Source organism: Myxine glutinosa, chromosome 2 (genome assembly GCF_964187855.1).
Source record: "Myxine glutinosa chromosome 2, kmMyxGlut1.1, whole genome shotgun sequence".
NCBI lineage: Eukaryota > Metazoa > Chordata > Myxini > Myxiniformes > Myxinidae > Myxine > Myxine glutinosa.
The window spans coordinates 180,155,573-180,178,746 of NC_136262.1; the positions used below are offsets into that span (position 1 = coordinate 180,155,573).

The 23,174-nt window shown below is 46.0% G+C and overlaps 1 protein-coding gene across 3 annotated transcripts in view; it reads left to right on the forward strand.

Moving 5' to 3' along the window:
- ACAT2 (acetyl-CoA acetyltransferase 2) overlaps positions 1-23,174 on the forward strand; it is a 36,843-nt gene that overhangs the window by 10,523 nt on the left and 3,146 nt on the right. For all 3 annotated transcript variants that reach the window (XM_068106684.2, XM_068106686.2, XM_068106685.2), the window contains exons 3-8: positions 7,057-7,238; positions 9,861-9,978; positions 11,752-11,895; positions 11,978-12,100; positions 13,534-13,688; positions 21,066-21,176. In XM_068106684.2, coding sequence (XP_067962785.2) covers positions 7,057-7,238; positions 9,861-9,978; positions 11,752-11,895; positions 11,978-12,100; positions 13,534-13,688; positions 21,066-21,176 — 833 coding nt within the window. The remainder of the gene's footprint in view (positions 1-7,056; positions 7,239-9,860; positions 9,979-11,751; positions 11,896-11,977; positions 12,101-13,533; positions 13,689-21,065; positions 21,177-23,174) is intronic.

The following is a 23,174-nucleotide window of genomic DNA, read 5'->3' on the forward strand; positions in this document are numbered from 1 at the left end:
ACTCAGTAACTTACCTGCTGTGAGCAAGAAACATGTCCTGAGACTCACCCTCTTGTGACAAGATGACAAATACATGGAGGGATTTGGATTCTCCACAGCCTCAGACGTTCCATTGGGAAGCAGTCAAGCAACAGCGCCAGCCCACAGAGGGTGGGGAGGGGGGGGAATACTCCATTAGATTTTAGATGAAGGCCTGCCACACGACTATACGCTGAGAATGGCAAAGTTATTTTTTTTGTTGTTGTTAGTTAAAAGTCAAATTTATTAAATTTGTATTATTAAATTTCAAATTTATCATTTATTAAATTAATTTATTTATAATTTATTAAGTTAAATTTATTAAATTTGTACAAATATTTTAAAAAGTCAAATTAAAAGTCAAAATATTGTTCGTCAAAGCCATTTTGTGACGTCACATAGGCCTCAAGCACGGAGAAGCTCGACGAGTAGCTCAACAAACTCGCTTTTCATGTTTTCAGAGACAAAGCAGTTCATTTACAACTATAGCAAATATAACTGCACTGTGCTCCAAGTAGCAGCATTGCAAAGAATGTAGGCTACATTTAAAAAGGAAAATACACCGAATGTTCGAAAATAACTTTATAAACTTGAAAGACTTGGCCATGCGATAATTCTGATGCAGCGGTTTTAGAGCCTGGCTTGAGGAAATGATCTACCCACGACCACGGAGATGAAAGTTCCGCCGATGAGATATATTACATCCAGCGACTACATCTCTCATTGAGGCTGACCACAGGAATAAATTGTGGAATTTGCAAGGCCATAATTATGGAAGGACAAAGTGAAGTGTTCAACTGGATGACCAGTTGTGTACTTTCTCGATCAGCAGGAAGAGTTTCTGCTATGACCTGCATTGCAGATGGGTGAGGAACGGTATCCTTTACAAAGTGGAGCATCGAAAGCGATGCAATGGACTTTCCAGTGATTGAGAGATCACTGATGTCCATCAAGAATAGGATTGTTACTGCAACGTTACTTTGAGAAACATGGATCTTGAGGTACAGCATGGGAGAGAACTCTATCCAAATTACCCTTTTACTTTTGAGTACCAACAGGCATTTTAAGGCCATTTTCCCTGCAAGAGCGGGAGTTAGCCTTGCGGTCCCCATGACAATCTTCTCCATTTTGCCATATTTTCTGCATCTCTCCTTGTTAACCCCCTTGCCCGCATTTCTTCTTCCACCATCTTTAGCCAAGTCTTTCTCGGTCTTCCCCGTCTTCTACTTCCTTCTACATTCATTTCCATCACTCTTCTCAACCAGTCACTTTCATCCTTCCTCAACACATGACCAAACCATCTCAACCTGTTCCTCTTCACAGCATCAATCACAGGCTCTATTCCCATCATCTTTCGCAATTCATCATTTGTCTTCCTCTCTCTCAACGATACTCCACACATCCACCGAACCATTCGCATTTCCACCCTTTCCAGCCTTCGTTGCTGCTCTACGTTCATTACCCATGTCTCGCTCCCATAAATCATCACACTTCTCACACATGCAGCATACACCTTTCCCTTCAGCCTCAACGACACTCCACTCATCAGCACGCCACTCAGTTCCCGAAACTTCTTCCATCCACATCTCACTCCAGCAACCGTTGCCGAGTGTGATCCACCTTCTCCATTCAGTATGTCTCCTAGGTAACAAAATGTTTTCACACCTTCCAGCTTCACGCCGTCTCCAAGATCCAACTCAACATTTCCTCCATCTGCAGCTCCCTCTGTGCACACCTTACATTTGAATGTAGCTGCCACACTGGTTAATGACCCTCTCAGACCACTACATTTTTGATGAACCCACTCAGCGCACATTGTACATTGAATGGAATTAACTCCGACACTGTTCCTGCACACAGCACACGGCCACTTCCCAGTTATTTCCACCTCACCACATGCTTTACCACTTGCCAGCACTTTCGTTTTTCCGATATTCACCTTCAGACCTTTTGCCTCCATACATTCCTTCCACTTGTTCATCTTCTCCTTCAGTCCATCCATACTTTCTGCAATCAACACCAGATCATCTGCATACAACAACTCCCATGGTAAACCCTACTTTACGTTCCAAGCCAGCACCTCCATCACAGCTACAAATAGTAGTGGACTTAGTACCGACCCCTGATGCACTCCCACCTTCCCCTCAAACTCACCACTGTTCTCGTCCTTCGTCCTTACAACTGTGCGCGCTCTTTTGTACATTGCCTTCACTACTCTGATCAACCATTCCTCCATTCCTAACTTCCTCAATGCCCATGTCACTACTTCACGTGGAACCCTATCGAATGCTTTCTCCAGATCAACAAACCCAAGAAACAACTTCTTCCTCTTCTCCATGTACTTCTCCATGTACTTCTCCTGCAACTGCCTCACAATAAAAAGCACGTCTGTCGTTCCTCTTCCTGGCATAAATCGAAACTGCATTTCCTCAATCTTCACTTTCTTCCATATCCTCCTCTCCAACACCCTTTCCAATACCTTCATTCCATGCTCCAATAACTTTATCGCTCGATACGAGCCACAGTCCAGAGGGTCACCTTTCCCCTTGTACAGTGGGACGAGGGTACTCAGTTCCCAATCCACTGGAATGCGGCCTTCTTTCACCACCAGATTACAGATCTCTGTCATTCTCTTCACACCCCAACTTCCTGCTGCCTTCAACACATCTCCCACAACTCCCGTCGGCCCTCCCACTTTTCTACTCTTCATTGCTTTTATCGCTTCCTCAACTTCCTTCTCGGTTATCTTCTCTGCCGGTCCTAAAACTGGGTTACTCTCTTTGTTGCCATGCCATTCATTCTCTGTATTCAACAGTATTTCCATATATCTCTTCCATCTTCCTTTAATTCCATCTGGGTCCACAACGATTTGTCCCACTTCATCCTTCAAGCAACTCACCCCCATCACATCACACCTCTTTCGCTATCTGCTTTGCAATCCTGAATACCGCTCTCTGACCCTCTTCCAAATCCAAGTGTTCTCCGAACATTTTCCTACATGACTCCTGCGCCTTTGCTACCTCTTTCTTTGCAGCCTTATAACTTTCATGCACTGCTTTTTCTGCTCCCTTACCCTTCGCCTTCTGCCACTCCTTGAACTTCTTCCTCTTCTCGTCAATCTTCTTTCCAACTTCATCATCCCACCACCATGTTTCCGAGTGCCTCGGTGGTCATTTTGTCCATCCACATACCTCACCAACGGCTCCCAACAATCTTTCATTGACATCCAACCACTTTCCAGCTCAACCACATCATCCTCTACCATACTCAGCCTCTCTTTTAATGCCTCCCTCACTATCACCTCTTTCAACCTCCACTCTTTCAACCTCCACACCTTCATTCTCGGTTGGTACTTCACCCGCCGAGCTCTCCTCACACCTTTCACCCTTATGTCGCAGACAACCAAGTGGTGCTGTTAAACGGCCTCCTCCCCCGGGATCACCTTTGTGTCCCGGAGGTGCCCCCTATCTCGCTTACGCACCAGCAGGTAGTCAACGGTTGTCGTCGACCCACCTGACAAGCTTATTATTGTCTTTCTGGAAGTGAGTATTACAAATCAACAAATCAGCTCCATCAGCAAACTCCAAAATCCTTTCACCTTCTCCATTCCTCACACCATATCCGTAACCCCCATGAACTCGCTCAAAACCGTCCGTACTCCTTCCCACATGTCCATTTAGGTCTCCTCCTACCACAACAACTTCCTCATCTTTCACATTTTCCATCAGCTTCTCTATCGCACACCAGAACTTGTCCCTCTCTTCATCGCTCCGACCAACCTGCGGAGCATATCCCGAGGACGTTCACCAAGAGCTTTCCAATCATCATTTTCACCATCATCAACCTTTCACTCACTCTAGTCACACTCACCACACTGTCTACAAACTCCTCAGAAAACAGGACACCAACACCATTCACGCCCTCCGGGCACCCTTGCCACGCAAGCTTATATTTCTGTCCCTGCCTACCCTTCACCATTCTCACACCACTTCCCTTCCATCTCGTCTCCTGCACACAACATATGTGCACTCTTCTTCTGACCAATATCTCCACCACTTCTCCTGATCTCCCTGTCATTGTCCCTACATTCCATGTCTCAAACCTCAGAAACCGATCTCCACGTCAGTCATTAGACGTTTCGTCGTCATAAATTGAGTGATTTCCACCCTTACTTCGATCGGGTTCCCCACCTTGAGTTTTGACGAGAGGGAGTGGGGTCCCCCACGGGGTACTTCAGGCTGTACCCTGCCCATATGTAGTTGTAATTGTCATGGTTGGTGTGTACCCCGGTTTAGAATAGGTACACCGTATCCCTGCTTGTCGTAAGAGGCGACGAAAAGGGTTGGCGTCGGGAAGGGCATCCGGCCATAAAAACATTGCCTCAAAAAGAGAACTTTTGAGTACACGGGAAATATATTCTATTAACTGACAGTTTTAAAATTAGGACAGAGTGCCAGACAGAATTAAATGAATGGTACATGTCCAGTGAGATGGACATTAACCCTCTTTCCCTCACTCCATAAAACAAACAAACATTGAGGATCACATGATCTGTGCTTGCGCCATTTCAAACTGATGTGTCAGCATGGATCTACCAATTTCCTTTATTACCTCCGTCACCAAGGTTGGATGGAAGTTATGTTTTCACCCCTGTCTGTCTGTGAACAAGATATCTCAAAACGTTGTGGACGGATTCAGACGAAATTTGGCAGAGAGGTTGGGTATATGGGAAGGACGAAATGATTAGATTTTGGTGAACATCCGGATTCGGATCCGGCTAGTAGAATTTTTTAAATAATTCTTCACCATTGGGAGATCGGGCCAAAAACTATACATAGCAGGATATCTCAAAAAGTTGTGGATGGATTTGGACAAAACTTGGTGGAGAAGTTGGGTGTCTGACAACAACGAATCGATTCCGTTTTGGTGGAGATCTGAATATGGATTCGGCTATAAGAATTATTAAATTTTTAACTGATTCTTCACCATTGAGAGATCTGGTGGAAAGCGATATATAACATGATATTTTTAAAAGTTATGGACGAGTTATGACTAAACTTGGTGGACGAGTTGGTTAGGTGACAATAACAAGCCGATTAGATGTTGGTTCAGGTCCGAATCCAGATCCGGCCTATCCGTGGATACAAAACATAAACTGTTCACCCTGGTGGAGGTGTGCGCTCTACCGAGTGCCGTTCTGGTTACTTCCACCACCAAAGGTGGACGGAAGTTGTGTTTTCACCCCTGTCTGTCTGTGAACAGGTTATCTCCAAAAGTTGTGGATGGATTTGGACGAAATTTGGCAGAGCCTGGGTGTGTCACAAGGACGAAATGATTAGATTTTGGTGAAAATTCAGATCCGGATACTATAATATTTCGTGATTCTTCACCATTGAGAGATTGTGCCAAAAAACGATATATTGCACGATATTTCAAAATGTTTTGGACGGATTCGGCCGAAACTTGGTGGACGGGTTGGGTGTGTGAAAAGAAAGAATCGATTCAATTTTGATGAAGATCCGAATCTGAGAATTTTTTAAAAAGTGATTCTTTGCCATCGAGGGATTGGGCCAAAAACTATATTGTCATGTGATTCTCCAGGTGAACACCACAGGGATCACGAATGGCCAATAGCGAGCTTTAAACTCGGGAGCATTTAGTTCAATTGCGGACTTTACTATATAGCGTGGGAGGAAAGAAAAGGAAAAAGGGGTGGGAAACTGAAGCGCTTACCAGAGCGATCCCGCCAGGCAGTCTTCAACCTGCTGAAAATAACTCAAACAAAAACCGGGTTTAGAAATGTACAAAAAATAACAAAGGTTTATTAAAAGAAATGCCGATAATAAGAAACGTGACGGTAAACTAAATTCCGAAATGGAGCGCTCCCTCACCAGACTTAGAACACGGACAAATGGGGAGGATAAACTGGATAAAATTATGTGTGTGTGCACTTATGTCAATCGGCTTGAATCTCGTCAGGAATAGTGTCGGCCCCAAACTCGCCGTCCGGACGCTGCGGTGTGCTTGGCGGGAAGGCTGCAGTCCGCTCGTTCGCGCCCTGCTAGGCCTCGCTGGGCATCTTGGACGGCAGGCGCGCAGCTTGCCTCTCCAGCCGTGTCGGCCTCTGTTCTCCTCACACGCCAAAGGATGGTGTCAGCAAAAGTGTCGAGGACCAAGGGTGAGCGAGAGGCAGGAATGTCGAGGGACAGAGGACGATGCGAGAGGCGAGGAAGGGCAAGAGGTCGTCGAGGGCAAGATGAAGGCATGAAGGGCAAAAGGCAAGAGAGCAAATGTCAGTCCGAATCTTCTTTTATTGACCGTCTCATGACGTCCTCTGTGACTTTCCACCAATCAGCCTGCAGGCCACCACGGCATGCTCAGCTCTCCACCAATCAGCCTGCAGGCCACCACGGCATGCTCAGCTCTCCACCAATCAGCGCGCCGCTTCTTGCTCGTCCTTTTCACCAATCAGTGAGTGCCTTCTTGCTCCGCCCTGGCCAATCACGGCTCCTCGGGGCGTGTCGTCAGCCTGCCCGAGCTATGTGTGGCGATGTGGATGGTGGTGCCCATCGGCAGTGTTCAGAACTGGCTTCCGGTTGGTTTTATTATTTATTATGGTTTAATTGATGGGCATTTCCTGCGCTAGTGTATATTGCGGTGCCATAAGGGACAGAGGTTAAATCACATAGGGTAAGACATACAGGGATAATTTGTCCTTATGCCCTAAGCTAGTTAACATGCCCCGCCCCCTCATGACTGAGACAGACACTTATCCGACATTCGGCTATACAGAACTTATTACATGGTGATGGTTCTTACCCGACATCCAGAGCATGTTAATTTATACAAATCTACCTGACTCTACATATCACTGCCTACCCCACAGACATAACAATATACAGTATAGCATGGTACTTTAAAAAGTTGTGGACGAGTTATGACAAAACTCTGTGGATCTGTGCTACTTCCTGGGAATTATAGAGATTGCTCCATTCAAAACAACCATGTCTCATGTGGAGGAGGTTTCTTTGTTTGCAGGACAGGGTCAGAATCCGGCCCGTCAGACAGCGGTTAAAGCTGGTCTTCCCTACGTGGTCCCTGCCTGGGGCTGCCAGATGCTTTGTGCATCAGGCCTGAAGTCTGTATGCCTGGGAGCACGAGCAATTCGGGCCGCAGAGGCCTGTGTCGTGCTGGCCGGTGGACAAGAGAACATGAGCCTGGTATGGAATGGCAACGAGCCAATTAGGACGCCAGTTCGATGTTTGCCCACTTTCCTGTTAGCGTGAAAATGATTGACTGCATGGTTTGGTGAAACTGTTTAACGGTATCTTGTCTATAATCTTTGAGAAGAGGTAGTGATTATGCAAACATACATTATGGCATGTTACTAAAATTGTCATCAAACTTACCATTTAAGCTAATTAAACTTGTGCACAATAATTAAACCCAGTTTGTATGTTTTTTGTATATACAAAGTCGAGGCTCGTGGACGAGCTCGACCACAGAGCGGACCAGAACGCAACATAACAAAAGGAATAACAGAAAGAGAAGGGAGAAATGTAAGGTTGAGGGATGGGGGGTGGGGGGGGCGGGAAATGCAGGGGGTGAATAAGATGGATACAGAAGCCAAATGTTTTGGGGTGGGTTGGTGGTTTAGCTGGTGTAAAAAGATCATGGCTTTGGATGGGTGTGATCTGAGATGGTGGGGAACAGCTGCCTTGATGTCCAGGATGGAAGAATTAGATTGAAGCGAATGTGGAAGTTGATTCCACAGGTGGGGAAAAAGAGGAACAAATGAGTGGAGGTGAGCAGTGATTCTGGATTTGGGTATTTTTTTACTAGAAAGTGGTTGATAGTGGACCACATGCACACCCTGAAGATACCTGAGGGAGGGGCGGGGACAAAGCACAGAAAGAGCAGAGGGTGCAAGACCAGAATGGACGTGGAAGAAGACCGAACACCGACCTGTCTGTGATGGGAAAGTGACAGGACCATAGACTCGGCTTCATCATGGAAGATTCCAATGCTCTTGAAGGCTTTGGATCCCATGGTGTCAAGCTGAGCAAGGTGTGAGGTAGGGGAGGCAACCCAGAGGGGAGAGCACTACTCCATCAAGCTCCAGATGCAGGGCATATAGGTGCATAGGAGTTCAGGTGTGCCAATCCGGACCAGGACACGAGAATTTGTTTTGTTTTTTTTAGTGATTCTTCACCATTGGGCGGTAGGGCCAAAACGATATATCGCATGATATTTCAAAATTTGTGGACAACTTATGACAAAACCTGGTGGATGAGTTGGTTAGGCGATAAGAACAAGCCAATTATATTTTTGGTTCAGGTCCGGATCCAGATCTGACCGATCGGTGAGATACAAAACATAAATTGTTCAGTCAGACGGAGGTATGCGCTCTACCGAATTTTAGTTTAAAATGCTTTTATTACTTGTGTCCAGAGAGACGGTCTTGATCTCTTGTCTGACATTGAGGATCTCCCTCCATTGTTGGGTGAGTAGAATCAGCATGTCCAACCAGGTCTGAATCCAAGTTGTTGATCTGAGATGAGGTTTTTGGAGAAAAGGAAGGATTTTGTTGGAAGTTAGCTGATAGGTCTGTAGTTAAGTGGATCAGTCATTGCATGTTTCTAGTGATGTCGACAGACTTCAAAGCAGTTGGAAGATGACCAAGCACAATTGACAGCGTGAAAAGGGCAGAGAGGATGTGCAAGAGCAGGTTTTTAGGACATGTGAGCTGATATCATCCAGTCTAGTTGCAGAATCAGGTGAGGGTTGCCAGATTCTCCACTTTCTCAGGTGCAAATGACAGAGTCCAGGAGCAGTTAGGTATGATGGGGAAGGTTGGGTACAGAGAGAGGGTTTGGGGACACAGTATTTAAAAGCAAACGCCGTATTGAGGCATTCAGCCTTCTCATGAGCGGAATCAGATGTGGTGCCATTTTAAGTGAGGGAAGGGATGGAGGGGGACCATATTCCAGAAACACTTGACAATGCACCACCATGTTTTGGAGTTGGGAATCTGACTTGCAAGGTTATTCTTGAGATTGGACAGATATTGTTTTCTGGCTCTCCTGAGAGTAGACACACACTTTTTGTGACCTTTTTAGAATTATCTGAGGTTGCTTTCGTTCAGATTTGCCTTCCAGGAGGAGAATGCAAGTTGTTTGAAGAAAACTGCCTCACCACAAGATTCATTGTACCATGGGTGGGAGGATGACTATGATACATGGGCTAGATTGGGTGAATTAACGAAAGTTGCTCATCTGCAGATTGTCTTGACCCACTCAAAAGGGATCTGTGCTGTCTTGTCTCACTCACCAAGGGATCTGTGCTGTCTTGTCCCACTCACCAAGGGATCTGTGCTGTCTTGTCCCACTCACCAAGGGATCTGTGCTGTCTTGTCTCACTCACCAAGGGGTCTGTGCTGTCTTGTCTCACTCACCAAGGGATCTGTGCTGTCTTGTCCCACTCACCAAGGGATCTGTGCTGCCTTGTCTCACTCACCAAGGGATCTGTGCTGTCTTGTCCCACTCACCAAGGGATCTGTGCTGTCTTGTCCCACTCACCAAGGGATCTGTGCTGCCTTGTCCCACTCACCAAGGGGTCTGTGCTGTCTTGTCCCACTCACCAATGGATCTGTGCTGTCTTGTCTCACTCACCAAGGGATCTGTGCTGTCTTGTCCCACTCACCAAGGGATCTGTGCTGTCTTGTCCCACTCAACAAGGGATCTGTGAATTGTGATGTCTTGTCCCGCTCACCAAGGGATCTGTGCTGTCTTGTCCCGCTCACCCCTTGATATTTGTCCTGTGTTTTATTTATTTATGTCCAGGCTCCACATGCTGTACACATGAGAGCTGGTACGAAGATGGGCAATTGCACTTTGTTGGACACCATGACTACAGATGGACTCACTGATGCATTCCACAAGTACCTGATGGGAGTTACAGGTACATACAGGAACGGAGTCTTAATATAACTATGGTGACAATTCTATAAGGTAGTGCACAGCACTTTGGGGTATTTATTTTATACTTTGAGACTACCTGCGATGGAGATGGTGCATTGCTTTGGAATCTGAGGTGGTTCAATGTTGGGATGAAGCAGTTGGACTGCCTTACGTTAGTAGACTATTAAGTTTAGATTGTAACCATTTGTCACGTGGTCTTTTAGTCCTCGTACCTTGGACTGGATTCGCATCACCACTGGGCGTAGTATGACTACTTGTCCTTCTCTAGGTTTTATACTGGGTACTTTGATCAGTTGCATAATGGCGAAGTGTAGTGTAAACGTTCGACACGTGACCGTACCCAGACACAGTTAATTTAATTATTGTGTGTGTGTGTGTGTGTGTGTGTGTGTGTGTGTGTGTGTGTGTGTGTGTGTGTGTGTGTGTGTGTGTGTGTGTGTGTGTGTGTGTGTGTGTGTGTGTGTGTGTGTGTGTGTGTGTGTGTGTGTGTGTGTGTGTCATATCAGCGGGCAGGTTATTTGCGTGAAAATATAGTACTTGCTTTTTATACCCGTTGTCAAAAGAAAGTGCAACTGTTATAGAGAACAAACGGCGCTACAAATGGAACGGAGAGCAAACTTTTTCAAGACATTGAGAATGTAGTTATTTATGTTTGGGGGTAAACTATTAACTTGCAAGTATGTAAGAGAAACTTATCAGGTGTGAGGCAGTAGAGGACTGTGGAGCGACTACCCAGCATTTGATCTCTCCTTCCTTCCCTCCCCTGCCTCACCTGTCCTCCAGTAATACATACCTGGGCCATGGCAGCCTGAAGAGGCTCCAGAAATGATGAAGGTCCAGTTTAAATGTGTGCAGTGATAAATTATAAGGTTGCTGCGCTTGAGGATATTTTCCTCATTGGTTATGATTTACACTGCAATGGACATGAGTCAGTAGCATCAACTTTTATGAGAAAATAGGTGTTTATGTAGCAAAGTTTCCAAATCTAATGGCAGGTTAAGCAAATTTAAAAACAAAGTATAACAAGAACGGCACGCGGTAGATAGAGCACACACCTCCACCATGCTGAACAGTTTGTTTTGTATCCCACTGATAGGCCGGATCTGGATTCGGACCTGAACCAAAATCGAATGGGCTTGTTCTTGTCACTAAACCAACTCATCCACCACTTTTTTTAAATTTCACGTTGTGTCACTTTTTGGCCAATCTCTCAATGGTGCACAATCACTTAAGAATTTAATAAATCCCTTATCTCAATCCATATTCAGATCTTCACCAAAATTGTATCTAATTCTTCCTTGTCACACACCCAACTTATCCACCAAGTTTCGTCCAAATCCGTCCACAACTTTTTGAGATGTCTTGTTCACAAACAGACAAATAGACAGACAAACAGACAGACAGGGGTGAAAACATAACCTCCATCCAATAAAAAAAAACTCCTCGTATCCAGATCTTCACCAAAATCCAATCAATTCGTGCTTATCACATACCCAACCTCTCCACCAAGCTTTGTCCGAATCCATCCATAACTTTTTGAAATATCCTGCTCACAGACTTGGGGGGGGGGGGGTGTGGGGGGGTAGGGGGGGGAACATAACCTCCATCCATCTTCAGTGTTGGAGGTAATGATGGAGTTTACCTTGACAAGCAGCAATGAAGCGATAATGTTTGCATTTCCATGTTCACATTAATTTGTGTACGTGTACGTGTGCTTGTCCTTTCCCTTGCCACGCACGTCACATTTTTGTAGCTGAGAATGTGGCACAGCGGTGGAGCGTTTCGCGTGAGGACCAGGACTTGTTTGCACTGTGCTCCCAACAACGAGCGGAAGCAGCACAAAACGGTGGCTTTTTCACTCGTGAGATCCTTCCGGTGACGGTACCCCAACGCAAAGGTCGGTGGCAAGGGGGAACCCAGTATTCGAGGCAATGCTGGATTTGTTGAGCCCAGCTGATTTAAGACTCGTGTGTTTTTAGGTGCGATTCAAGTGATGGTGGATGAGTTTCCACGCCATGGATGCACAATGGAGAAACTCTCTGCTTTCTCGCCATGCTTCCTGAAAGATGGAACCGGCACTGTTACCGCTGGCAACTCAACAGGCAAGCTGATAACTTGTAAAAACTGGATGGGACTTTAAATCTGGGCATCGAGGAACAAGCAGGCCGAGATTGACTGATAAACAAGACTACAGAGTAGAAATGATCTAGGACGGTGTGTGGGTTGACAGTGTGCCGCGAAGGGTGGTAGAGGATGGACAGGCCTTTTCATAAAAATGGTAGAACTGATGGGTTGGGCCTTGTTCAGTGTATGACTGAAGATGATATATGATGTGAGACCAGGGAAGGGTTGGTAGACAACATCCTGGTAGATAATCTGGCCTATTGTGAAAAAAAGCCAATAATGTCCAAGGTCTCCAACTAGAGCGGTTTGAGCTGGAATGTTTTACTTCATACCACTGTGTTCTTTACAGGAAATGAGTCGAGCAAAGCAAAATACCCCTTGCTCAACCACTCCGTAAAATAAATTCTCGTCTATGCTGCCTTTTCTGGGTGTGATGAAGTTGGTGAGGATTTGAGGTGTGGCACATGTATGATGGGTGAAAAGTCCTCCACCATTTGAACACCTGAGATAGTACATGTAATAACTTTCTGGTCCTTTTTCGTACTCTTTTTAAAAGCACTGTAATGCGTGCCGTATCTAGTTTGGTGAACGGTGCTTCATGTCCTTGATTACATTCGACAGGCACATCCAGTGTCTCGTGCAGGTTTCTAAGTTGCCCTGTTAGGTTGAGCATTGAACCACAAAGCGCAGACTGGCATCACTTGTAGACTAGAACCCCTCTGTGAAGGTCATGAATGAACGAGGTGGGTTTTTAACTGACGATCCAGTGGTGACATGGTAACTCTTCTGAGACGAGCTCATTTTTCAGAATCTTGGAACCAAAATCCTTGATAGGACCGCTTTCAGCTAGATATGAAGCTACAATAACCTCTCGGGTGCCAGTCCAGTGTACTCGTCACTAGGCCACAGGTGTACCTCATTTAGCTTTTACAATTACGAAATGACGCGTATGCATGTGATAACATCACAAAGGGAAGCACACAACTGGCACAACACAAGTATGAAATCCTCTTGCTGCATGGGCTGGCAGGATAGCCTTGTGGTATGCACACTCACCTCTGAGCTGTCTATCCTAGGTCTGAATCCTGACACAGCTATAAACTACCATTGTGGTATTTTGCTTTACACAATTCCATATTCCAGCACACTCGGTCAAGTATCTTGCATTGGAGTGGCGACCGGTTCTGGATACTAACCCTAGCCAAGAAACTGCTTCAGCAGAACTGACACTATTGTCAATGGTGCACAGAAACACCCAAACTTGCTGCATAGTGCTCAAGGCTGAAACAGGGGAAGTGGACTTTCAAGCTACTCAAACAAAACGTTCTTCACCTTTGTCGATGTGGGCTTTTGTCCGATTGCTACACGTATTGGCATTGAAAGAGTGCTTGTTGATCATCTCGTTTCGCAGGAGTAAACGATGGTGCAGCAGCAGTACTTATGATGTCTGCAAAGGAAGCTGGTCGTCGAAATATCCCTTCTCTCGCCAGGGTCATATCCTGGGCTCAAGCTGGGGTGGACCCCGACATAATGGGCACTGGGCCCATCCCTGCGGTCCGCAAGGCTGTGAGTTAAGCCATTTTCATTGGAAAAAGCTCTCACTTTTCTAGATCTCCAACACAAAATTGTCTTTATATATTTGTTTTCGTTACTGGTTTGTGTGTGTTTTGAGTCCTTCCTGACTCGTTCCTTCTTTGGTTTTTCCACCTCCTCCTTGACCACCTCCTTTGCCCTTCTCCTTGACCCCAATTTTTTTTTACAGCATAGGCCATAGGGCAAAGCCATCGAGAACAGTTTATGCATGTATGTACACGAAATGACCAAAAGTATGTGGATACCCAAACATCGAACATCTCATTCCAAAATCATGGGCATTAATATGGAGTTGGTCCCCCCTTTGCTGCTATAACAGCCTCCACTCTTCTGGGAAGGCTTTCCACTAGATGTTGGAACATTGCTGCGGGGATTTGCTTCCATTCAGCCGCAAGAGCATTAGTGAGGTCGGGCACTGATGTTGGGCGATTAGGCCCGGCTCGCAGTCAGCATACCAATTCATCCCAAAGGTATTCGATGGGGTTGAGGTCAGGGCTCTGTGCAGGCCAGTCAAGTTCTTCGACACCGATCTTGACAAACCATTTCTGTATAGACCTCGCTTTGTGCATGGGGGAATTGTCATGCTGAAACAGGAAAGGGGCTTCCCCAAACTGTTGCCACAAAGTTAGAAGCACACAATCATCTAGAATGTCATTGTATGCTGTAGTGTTAAGATTTCCCTTCCCTGGAACTAAGGGGCCCAGCCCAAACCATGAAAAACAGCCCCAGACCATTATTACTCCTCCACCAAACTTTACATTTGGCACTATGCATTCAGGCAGTTCTCCTGGCATCCGCCAAACCCAGATTAGTCCGTCGGACTGCCAGGTGGTGAAGCGTGATTCATCACTCCAGATAACGCGTTTCCACTGTTCCAGAGTCCAATGGCGGCGAGCTTTACACCACTCCAGCCGACGCTTGGCATTGCGCATGGTGATCTTAGGCTTGTGCGCGGCTGCTCGGCCATGGAAACCCATTTCATGAAGCTCCCAACGAACAGTTGTTGTGCTGACGTTGCTTCCAGAGGCAGTTTGGAGCTAGGTAGTGAGTATTGCAACCGAGGACAGACTATTTTTACTCGCTACGTGCTTCAGCACCAGGCGGTCCCGTTCTGTGAGTTTGTGTGGCCGACCACTTCGTGGCTGAGCTGTTGTTGCTCCAAAACATTTCCACTTCACAATAACAGCACTTAGTTGACCGGCAGCTCTAGCAGGGCAGAAATTTGACGAAGTGACTTGGTGGAAAGGCGGCATCCTATGATGGTGCCACGTTGAAAGTCACTGAGCTCTTCAGTACAGCCCATTCTAATGCCAATGTTTGTCTATGGAGATTGCATGGCTGTGTGGTCGATTGTCTATACCTGTCTGCAATGGGTGTGGCTGAAATAGCTGAATCCACTAATTAGAAGGAGTGTCCGCATACTTTTGGTCATGTAGTGTATGTATGTACGTATGTGTGTATACAGTATATGTCCCTCACAAACGTACACCAATCAGATCTGAGGATCTCCTACTCTTCACAAAAGACACCGTGGGATCTTTAATGTGAACACCCCGAGTACTGCCAGACGGGTCCTTAAAGTCCTTTTGTAGACTATGCACACATTGTTCCCTCGCTCTGCATGTGGAACATTATGGTAACCGTTTATACCTGGGTTGAGAACGCAGACTCGATAGTTCAAACACGAGTGTGCATACCTTTTGGCTTTCCTACCAGTTCACCAGCATTCTTTCATACACCCATCTTATCTTGCCGTGATTACGTCTTCGTAAGTTAGTTGTGTTGAGTTCTTTACTCCAGGGGTTAAAGTCTGGTACTGTACACACCACTACTCCATGGGCTCTCCCATTTATATTACTGAACTGAGTTTTACTACTACTACTACTACCACTACTAATCCGTATTCCCACCCTTCCACAATCTATATTATAATAGGCTACGGTGATTCTGTCTGTCTGTCTGTCTGTCTGTCCGGGGTGTGGCTTAGTCCGTTTGCAGAGTAGCTCCACCCATTCTTGGAGAGGCTTCATGTAAAGAAATATCCACCATTTTATTAACTCGAATAGCTTTGAGGCCTGTTTAGTTAGGCCCGTGCTGTCTTTCTCTCTCACACAGGTTTATTTCAACTCAAATTCGATATATCAGTTCATTTTTAACAGTCGCTAACATAGTTTGACTCGGTTGAAAAAAAACGGGAAGAGAATCCCATGAAAATTTCCGTTTATAGAACGAAATTATTTCTCAAAGGCCTGCAACAAAAGCCCATTCATCGAGTCACCCTCACGATTTTATCCCGCATTCACCATCTGATTTTATTTTTATCGATGGTTTTAGACTCGGTGTCAGAAATAATTGAGAACATCCACGCACACACGGGAAAATGCAGAGATATATTTATAAAAATCGCGCCACGATGATACACGAAAATACACCGCCTAAAGTAACAGTCGGGGAAAATGTCGACGTATATTAAAAATTCGCTTTTTCTTTTCCGTTAAGATATATTACTTTTACTTTTGATGACAGTAGTCACAAAACGACATATATTTCTTCGTTCTTATTTCATTCAACATTATTATCCGGAAGTAAAATATGTTTCAGGAAATTACCGAGAGATATTTCTTCGTTTTTTTTAATTAGTTATGTGCACATACACTTTAAATAGGTTTATTTGAAATCTTTAATTTTCACAATGTAATTTACCTGCCATTTGTCATTTGATGATTACGAGACACTTCCTCTTGAGGATCGTGACAATTCATGCGTTGCGTGGAAACTTCCATTTCCAAAATGAATGAGACGGTCGATGAAGAACGCAGACTTGAACAGGATGCAGCAAGAAAACGAATGAGACGGGCGAACGAATCCGTCGACAAACGTCAATGCAAACTTGAACATCATGCAGCGAGAAAAATAACGAGACAGGAGAACCACACAGGATGCTGCTGCAACAACGATGAGGAGGGTTGGAGAGGACTGAGGAGCGAGGGGTTGGAGAGGAGTTAGGGGTTGGAGAGTGAGGAGCTAGGGGGTTGGAGAGTGAGGAGCTAGGGGTTGGAAAGTGAGGAGCTAGGTGTTGGAGAGTGAGGGGCTAGGGGTTGGAGAGGAGCGAGGGGTTGGAGAGTGGAGAGCGAGGGGTTGGAGAGTGGAGAGCGAGGAGTTGGAGAGTGGAGAGCGAGGAGTTGGAGAGTGAGGAGCTATGGGGTTGGAGAGTGAGGAGCTAGGGGTTGGAGAGAGGAGCTAGGGGTTGGAGAGTGAGGAGCTAGGGGTTGGAGAGTGAGGAGCTCGGTGTTGGAGAGTGAGGAGCTATGGGTTGGAGAGTGAGGAGCTAGGGGTTGGAGAGAGGAGCTAGGGGTTGGAGAGAGGAGCTAGGGGTTGGAGAGAGGAGCTAGGGGTTGGAGAGAGGAGCTAGGGGTTGGAGAGAGGAGCTAGGGGTTGGAGAGAGGAGCTAGGGGTTGGAGAGAGGAGCTAGGGGTTGGAGAGAGGAGCTGGGGGTTGGAGAGTGAGGAGCTAGGGGTTGGAGAGTGAGGAGCTGGGGGTTGGAGAGTGAGGAGCTGGGGGTTGGAGAGCGAGGAGCGAGGGTTGAAGAGCGAGGAGTTGGAGAGCGAGGAGCGAGGAGTTGGAGAGTGAGGGCTGATTGGAGAGGAGAGTGAGGGCTGATTGGAGAGGAGTGTGAGGGATTGGAGAGGAGTGTGAGGGATTGGAGAGGAGTGTGAGGGATTGGAGAGGAGTGTGAGGCATTGGAGAGGAGTGTGAGGGATTGGAGAGGAGTGTGAGGAGGTATTGGACAGGGGTGTGAGGGTGGAGAGAGGAGAGTCAGGTAGAGAGGAGTGAGGGGTCACATATTATGTGAAATAAATAAATTGTGTTCATAACACCATTTCTGGATCTGATGAATTTCCAGTAACCATTTTGTAAAATTTAATGTGCAGCATTTAAATCAAGATGTCCAAATGTCACACACATCCATGCCCGTGGGATTCCCACGGGTGACCTCATGAGACTGCAGCAAGAAAAAGAACGAGACGGGAGAACGAGACCCTCGACGAACGTGATCACAGACTCGCACAGGATGCTGCTGCAACAACGATGGAGGGTTGGAGAGTGAGGAGCTTAGGGGTTGGAGAGTGAGGAGCTAGGGGTTGGAGAGTGAGGAGCTAGGGGTTGGAGAGTGAGGAGCTAGGGGTTGGAGAGTGAGGAGCTAGGGGTTGGAGAGTGAGGAGCTAGGGGTTGGAGAGTGAGGAGCTAGGGGTTGGAGAGTGAGGAGCTAGGGGTTGGAGAGTGAGGAGCTAGGGGTTGGAGAGTGAGGAGCTAGGGGTTGGAGAGTAAGGAGTTGGAGAGAGGGCCGATTGGAGCGGAGAGTGAGGGCCGATTGGAGCGGAGTGAGGAGCGATTGGATTGGAGCGGAGAGTGAGGAGCGATTGGATTGGAGCGGAGAGTGAGGAGCGATTGGATTGGAGCGGAGAGTGAGGAGCGATTGGATTGGAGCGGAGAGTGAGGAGCGATTGGATTGGAGCGGAGAGTGAGGAGCGATTGGATTGGAGCGGAGAGTGAGGAGCGATTGGATTGGAGCGGAGAGTGAGGAGCGATTGGATTGGAGCGGAGAGTGAGGAGCGATTGGATTGGAGCGGAGAGTGAGGAGCGATTGGATTGGAGCGGAGAGTGAGGAGCGATTGGATTGGAGCGGAGAGTGAGGAGCGATTGGATTGGAGCGGAGAGTGAGGAGCGATTGGATTGGAGAGGAGAGTGAGGAGCGATTGGAGAGGAGAGTGAGGAGCGATTGGAGAGGAGAGTGAGGAGCGATTGTAGGGGAGTGTGAGGAGGTATTGGAGGGGAGTGGGTTTGGAGAGGCATGAGGGTGGAGAGAGGAGAGTGTCAGGTGGAGAGGAGTAAGGGGGCACATATTATGTGAAATAAATAAATTGTGTTCATCACACCATTTCTGGATCTGATGAATTGCCAGTAACCATTTTGTAAAATTTAATGTGCAGCATCTAAATCAAGATGTCCAAATGTCACACACGTCCATGCCCGTGGGATTCCCGTGGGTGACCCCACTAGTCTATATTATATTAGCCATAGGTGATGCTGTCAGGCGTCTGTCCGGGGGTGTGGCTTACTCTGTTGAGAGCAGCTCCACCCATTCTGGAAGAGGCTTCGAAAACAAATATCCACCATTTTGGTTACTCGCATAGCTTTGAGGCCCTTTTGTTCGGCCCATGGTGTCTTGGTCTCTCTCTGTTTTATTGCAACTCTAATTCGATATCTCATTTCATTTTTCACAGTCGCTTACATGGTTTTGGACTCGGTTGCAAAAAAACGGGAAGAAAATCCGGTGAAAGTTTCCGTTTATAGAACGAAATGCATTTTCAAAGGCCTGTAAAATAAAGCCCATTCATTGAGTAACCCTCACGATTTTACCTCGAATTCACCATCTGATTTCATTTTTATCGATGGTTTTAGACTCGGCGTCAGCAATAATTGAGAACATTCACGCACACATGGGAAAATGCCGAGATATATTTTAAAAAAAATTGCGCCACGATGTATCATATACCGCCTACAACAACAGAAGGGGGAAAGGTCGACATATATTTAAAATTCGCTTTTTCTTTTCCGTTAATATATATTACTTTTCCGTTTGATGACTGTCACAAAAACGTCAACAATGATGCCGACATATATTTCTTCGTTCTTATTCCATTCAACATTATTATCCAGAAGTAAAGGTTCACGTGTTCATTTCACGTGTGCAAAAACAAACTCCATTTCACGTGTGCATGGACGTGTAATTCACATATGTAAAATAAATAAAATATATATATATTGTTACAGACGCGGTTTTGGATGTTAGTTTACCGAGCGGTTTGGTATGACCGCGTCTGCACAGTTTACCCGATTCCACTCGAACGTTGGCCGAATCGCGCTATGCTAGATCAATGAAGGAAAGGACACAACGGCTGGGTTAACTGACACGACACCAGGGGTACAGTTCTCAAGACCTCCGGAGGAGGTTATAATATTTGTATGCAGAACGTTTAGATTACACGGACAAGAGGTACAGCATAGGAAGGTGGGCACTTAAACACGGTCTTATCTTAGCCCCGACAGACCACAGATAAACGGGACAAGACTGACTCACACAGGGATTGATGGCAAGGAAGGGCAGAATCGATGGCTCAAGGTGCACCTTGGCTCAGGGACAGGATCCACACGGTCCGGTCCAGATATGCGGGGAGGTATCGTCGCGCTGGAGGTGGCGTCTGTTTCTCCTCAAGCTGGGGGCGCATCTGACGTCACCTCCGGTAAGTGGCTGCGTATATCCAGCGGGGAGTGACACGCCCTCGGCTCGTTAGCTCCGCCCTAGATGGAATCGGCCCGCCACTTCTTATTGGGTGTGGGGGGGTTACCGGGCTCCGCCCTTGACGAGGAGCTGACAGTCAGCCCCTTCGTGGTAACCCCGTCGGAGCACATGGGCAATGGCGGCTAACCAAGCCGGAGTGAGGACGCCCACTCCCCGCACCACCGCCGCGCCGCCCCCCGCTGTGGTTGTAGTTGTTGTTGTTGTTGTAGTTCCATGAGATGATGGGAGGATGCGGAGATGAGGTTGTGGGGAGGTATTGGGAGGTCCTAAACTCACTACTGGTGCCATACAATCACATTCTGGTGCAACGAAGAGTCAGAATTAATGGAAACGAGTCCTTAACTGACATAGACTAAGAATAACTAGCAAGATGTCCTATAGTTGTCTACGTGAGATGCGGTGAACCTGGGCACGACATTTAATGGGGGAAAAAGGGGAAGGTCGGTTCTACAGAGTGTTGTTTACAGACAATGGGACTAGGGAATGGGGGATTGGGGATAGTTGGGGAGTATTGGGGAAATAGGGGAATATTTACAAGCGGATATGGATGGAGGCCAAATCCCATATCCGCAACAATATATATATGTGTGTGTGTGTGGGTGTTCGTGTGTGTATGCATTCACATGTTATCAGAAGTAAATACATTGAGTAGATTACATTATTTGTGGATCTGATAAATTGGCAGTAACCATTTTGTGAAACTGAATGTGCAGGTGCAGCATCTAACTCAATATGTCGAAATGTCACAAACGTCCATGCCCGTGGGATTCCCGCGGGTGACCCCACTAGTAAATATATCATTTACTTTAGCGGAAGCAAAAGCTTTGTATTTTTTGATTATGTTAAACATTGTTAGTGTAGTTATCATGATTTATTTTTTCCTTGTTTTACAATCCCTCTCTCCCTCCTCCCATAACTAATCATTCATCGCATAAAGTCGTTTTGGATAACTTCATGACAAATACCGTTGTATCGATGTCCAACAGCTGGCGATCGCTGGCTGGACTATCGAGCAGGTCGACCTGTTTGAGCTAAACGAGGCCTTTGCTGCTCAAACCGTGGCAGTGATTCGTGAGCTGGGAATTCATCAAGACAAGGTTAGTCTGACATGTGGCCTGATGCATTGACATAGCACAATAAAAGTGTCAATTTGGAATAATTTATTATTAACCACACGCTGTGAGGGTTTTTATTTAATTATTTTACTAATATGATCGAAGCCTGGTAATGGAGCTTCCACACACACATGGACAAACAGCCACTGAGTTTGGGGGAAGTGCCGTCACTTCCTGGGGCACTCTGGATATCAGTGACGTCGCAACACTGGTACCATCTTTCTCACCGCACTCGGAGGCAATTCTTTTGCCACAATCATCACATGATGCAAGATATCGGCACGTTGAGTGTATCCGAGACTGAAATGCTGAACATCAAGCAAGGAAGTAGCACGCACCATTTTAAATCTTTTGTACGAGTTCGAACTGCCGACCTCCCACACTGGAAACGGACTCTAACCGTTACACCACCATGTCTGGTATACTCAGCACAGCCTGGTATTGTCATGTATACTGAGCTTTTTGATAATCTTTGTTTAACATTAACCAGCACTCTGATGCTGTATAACCATTGTCTCGAAGGCCCTGTCATTTAGTTGACTCTAAACGAGCTTTGTTTTCTTTTCTGTGTTTGTACCATTTTTCTAATGTATGATATAACCATGCTCAAACAATATTTTGGGAATTTGGAGGTACCTGGGTTGCAGTAGTGAAGTGCTGGCAGGTCTCCATGAGGCCAAATTCAAAAGGTTTCCTTCTTCATTATCGGGTTGTCAATTTTAAATGCCTCCGCCCCGGAAGGTGGCTGGAGGCATTGTGTTTTCGGGTTATCCGTCCGTCCGTCCGTACGGGCTAAACTTCGTTTTTCTCAGCAACCACATGTCCGATTGAGACAAAACTTTCAGGGTAGGAGTGACACCCATGCAGAATGTTTTTATAATTGTGACGTCATCGGTCACGTTGTATGGCAGCCATCTTGGATTAACGCAAATGATGACACTTTTTTTTCTCAGAAACCGCTGAATGGAAAAATTTGAAACTTGGCACATTAAGTACTCCCAATGGGGAACAAAAGCATGATAATGATATCGGTGACGTGGTATACCAACCAAAAATGTTTAATCAAAGTATTTATCCTACAAAAATCTGAAATTGCATGCACATCAATCAATGACCCATTTGTATTGAAATATAATTTTTAAGGTCATATGTCACGTGTTGTGGCAGCTACATTAGCTGGAAAGCCGATTTTATATATACGTATATATATATATATAATTTTTTTTTTTTTTTAATAATTCCTTCTCCGAAACTGGTTCAACGATCGATGTGAAAATGTGATACTTGAAAACAGCTGAAGGGATTCAAGTCAAACTTATTTTTAGGACATTCAATGAGGGCATCTACGCATTGACACGGGCGGGGATTATTCGGAGGCGTATTGACGACAGTTGCAATGCTCTAGTTTTTTTTAATATCTGGCAAATGATTGTATCACAATCAAGTTGACTGCAGCCGGGAGCCTGGCTATAACTGGTCATAAGTAGACTTCCTAACCATATTCACAATATGTGAGAGCCACAGGATCTGTCAAGAGCAACAAAGGCTCAGAAAAGTCCAAATACATTGGCCATGTGTTATTGGTTCTCAAATAGCCTCCTGGAAGGCCAGAGACTTGCAATAGCCAGGAATGTTAATTTTATTAACAGCTTTGTTGTTTGGGGTGAGGGTGGAGGTGGAAACAGGTAGTTTAACATTGGAATGTAAAGCAAGGGAAAAAAAAATTAATAAAACGGGTCCAACAGACTAGAGAGGTCTTTTCGGTCTTCCTGCGATCAAATTTGAGACTGTATACAGGGAGAAAAAAACTTCATTGATGGAGTTTTGATGGTCATGCTGGCAGTCATGTTTATTGTCCTTCACCAACTGAGTGCCAGGTACTGCCAAGGTACCTGTTAGGCATGAGCTACTCTGTGGGAGCCTTGCATGTACCAAGCCATCCTAGACTTGCAATGTTCACTCACATTTGATACCACCTTC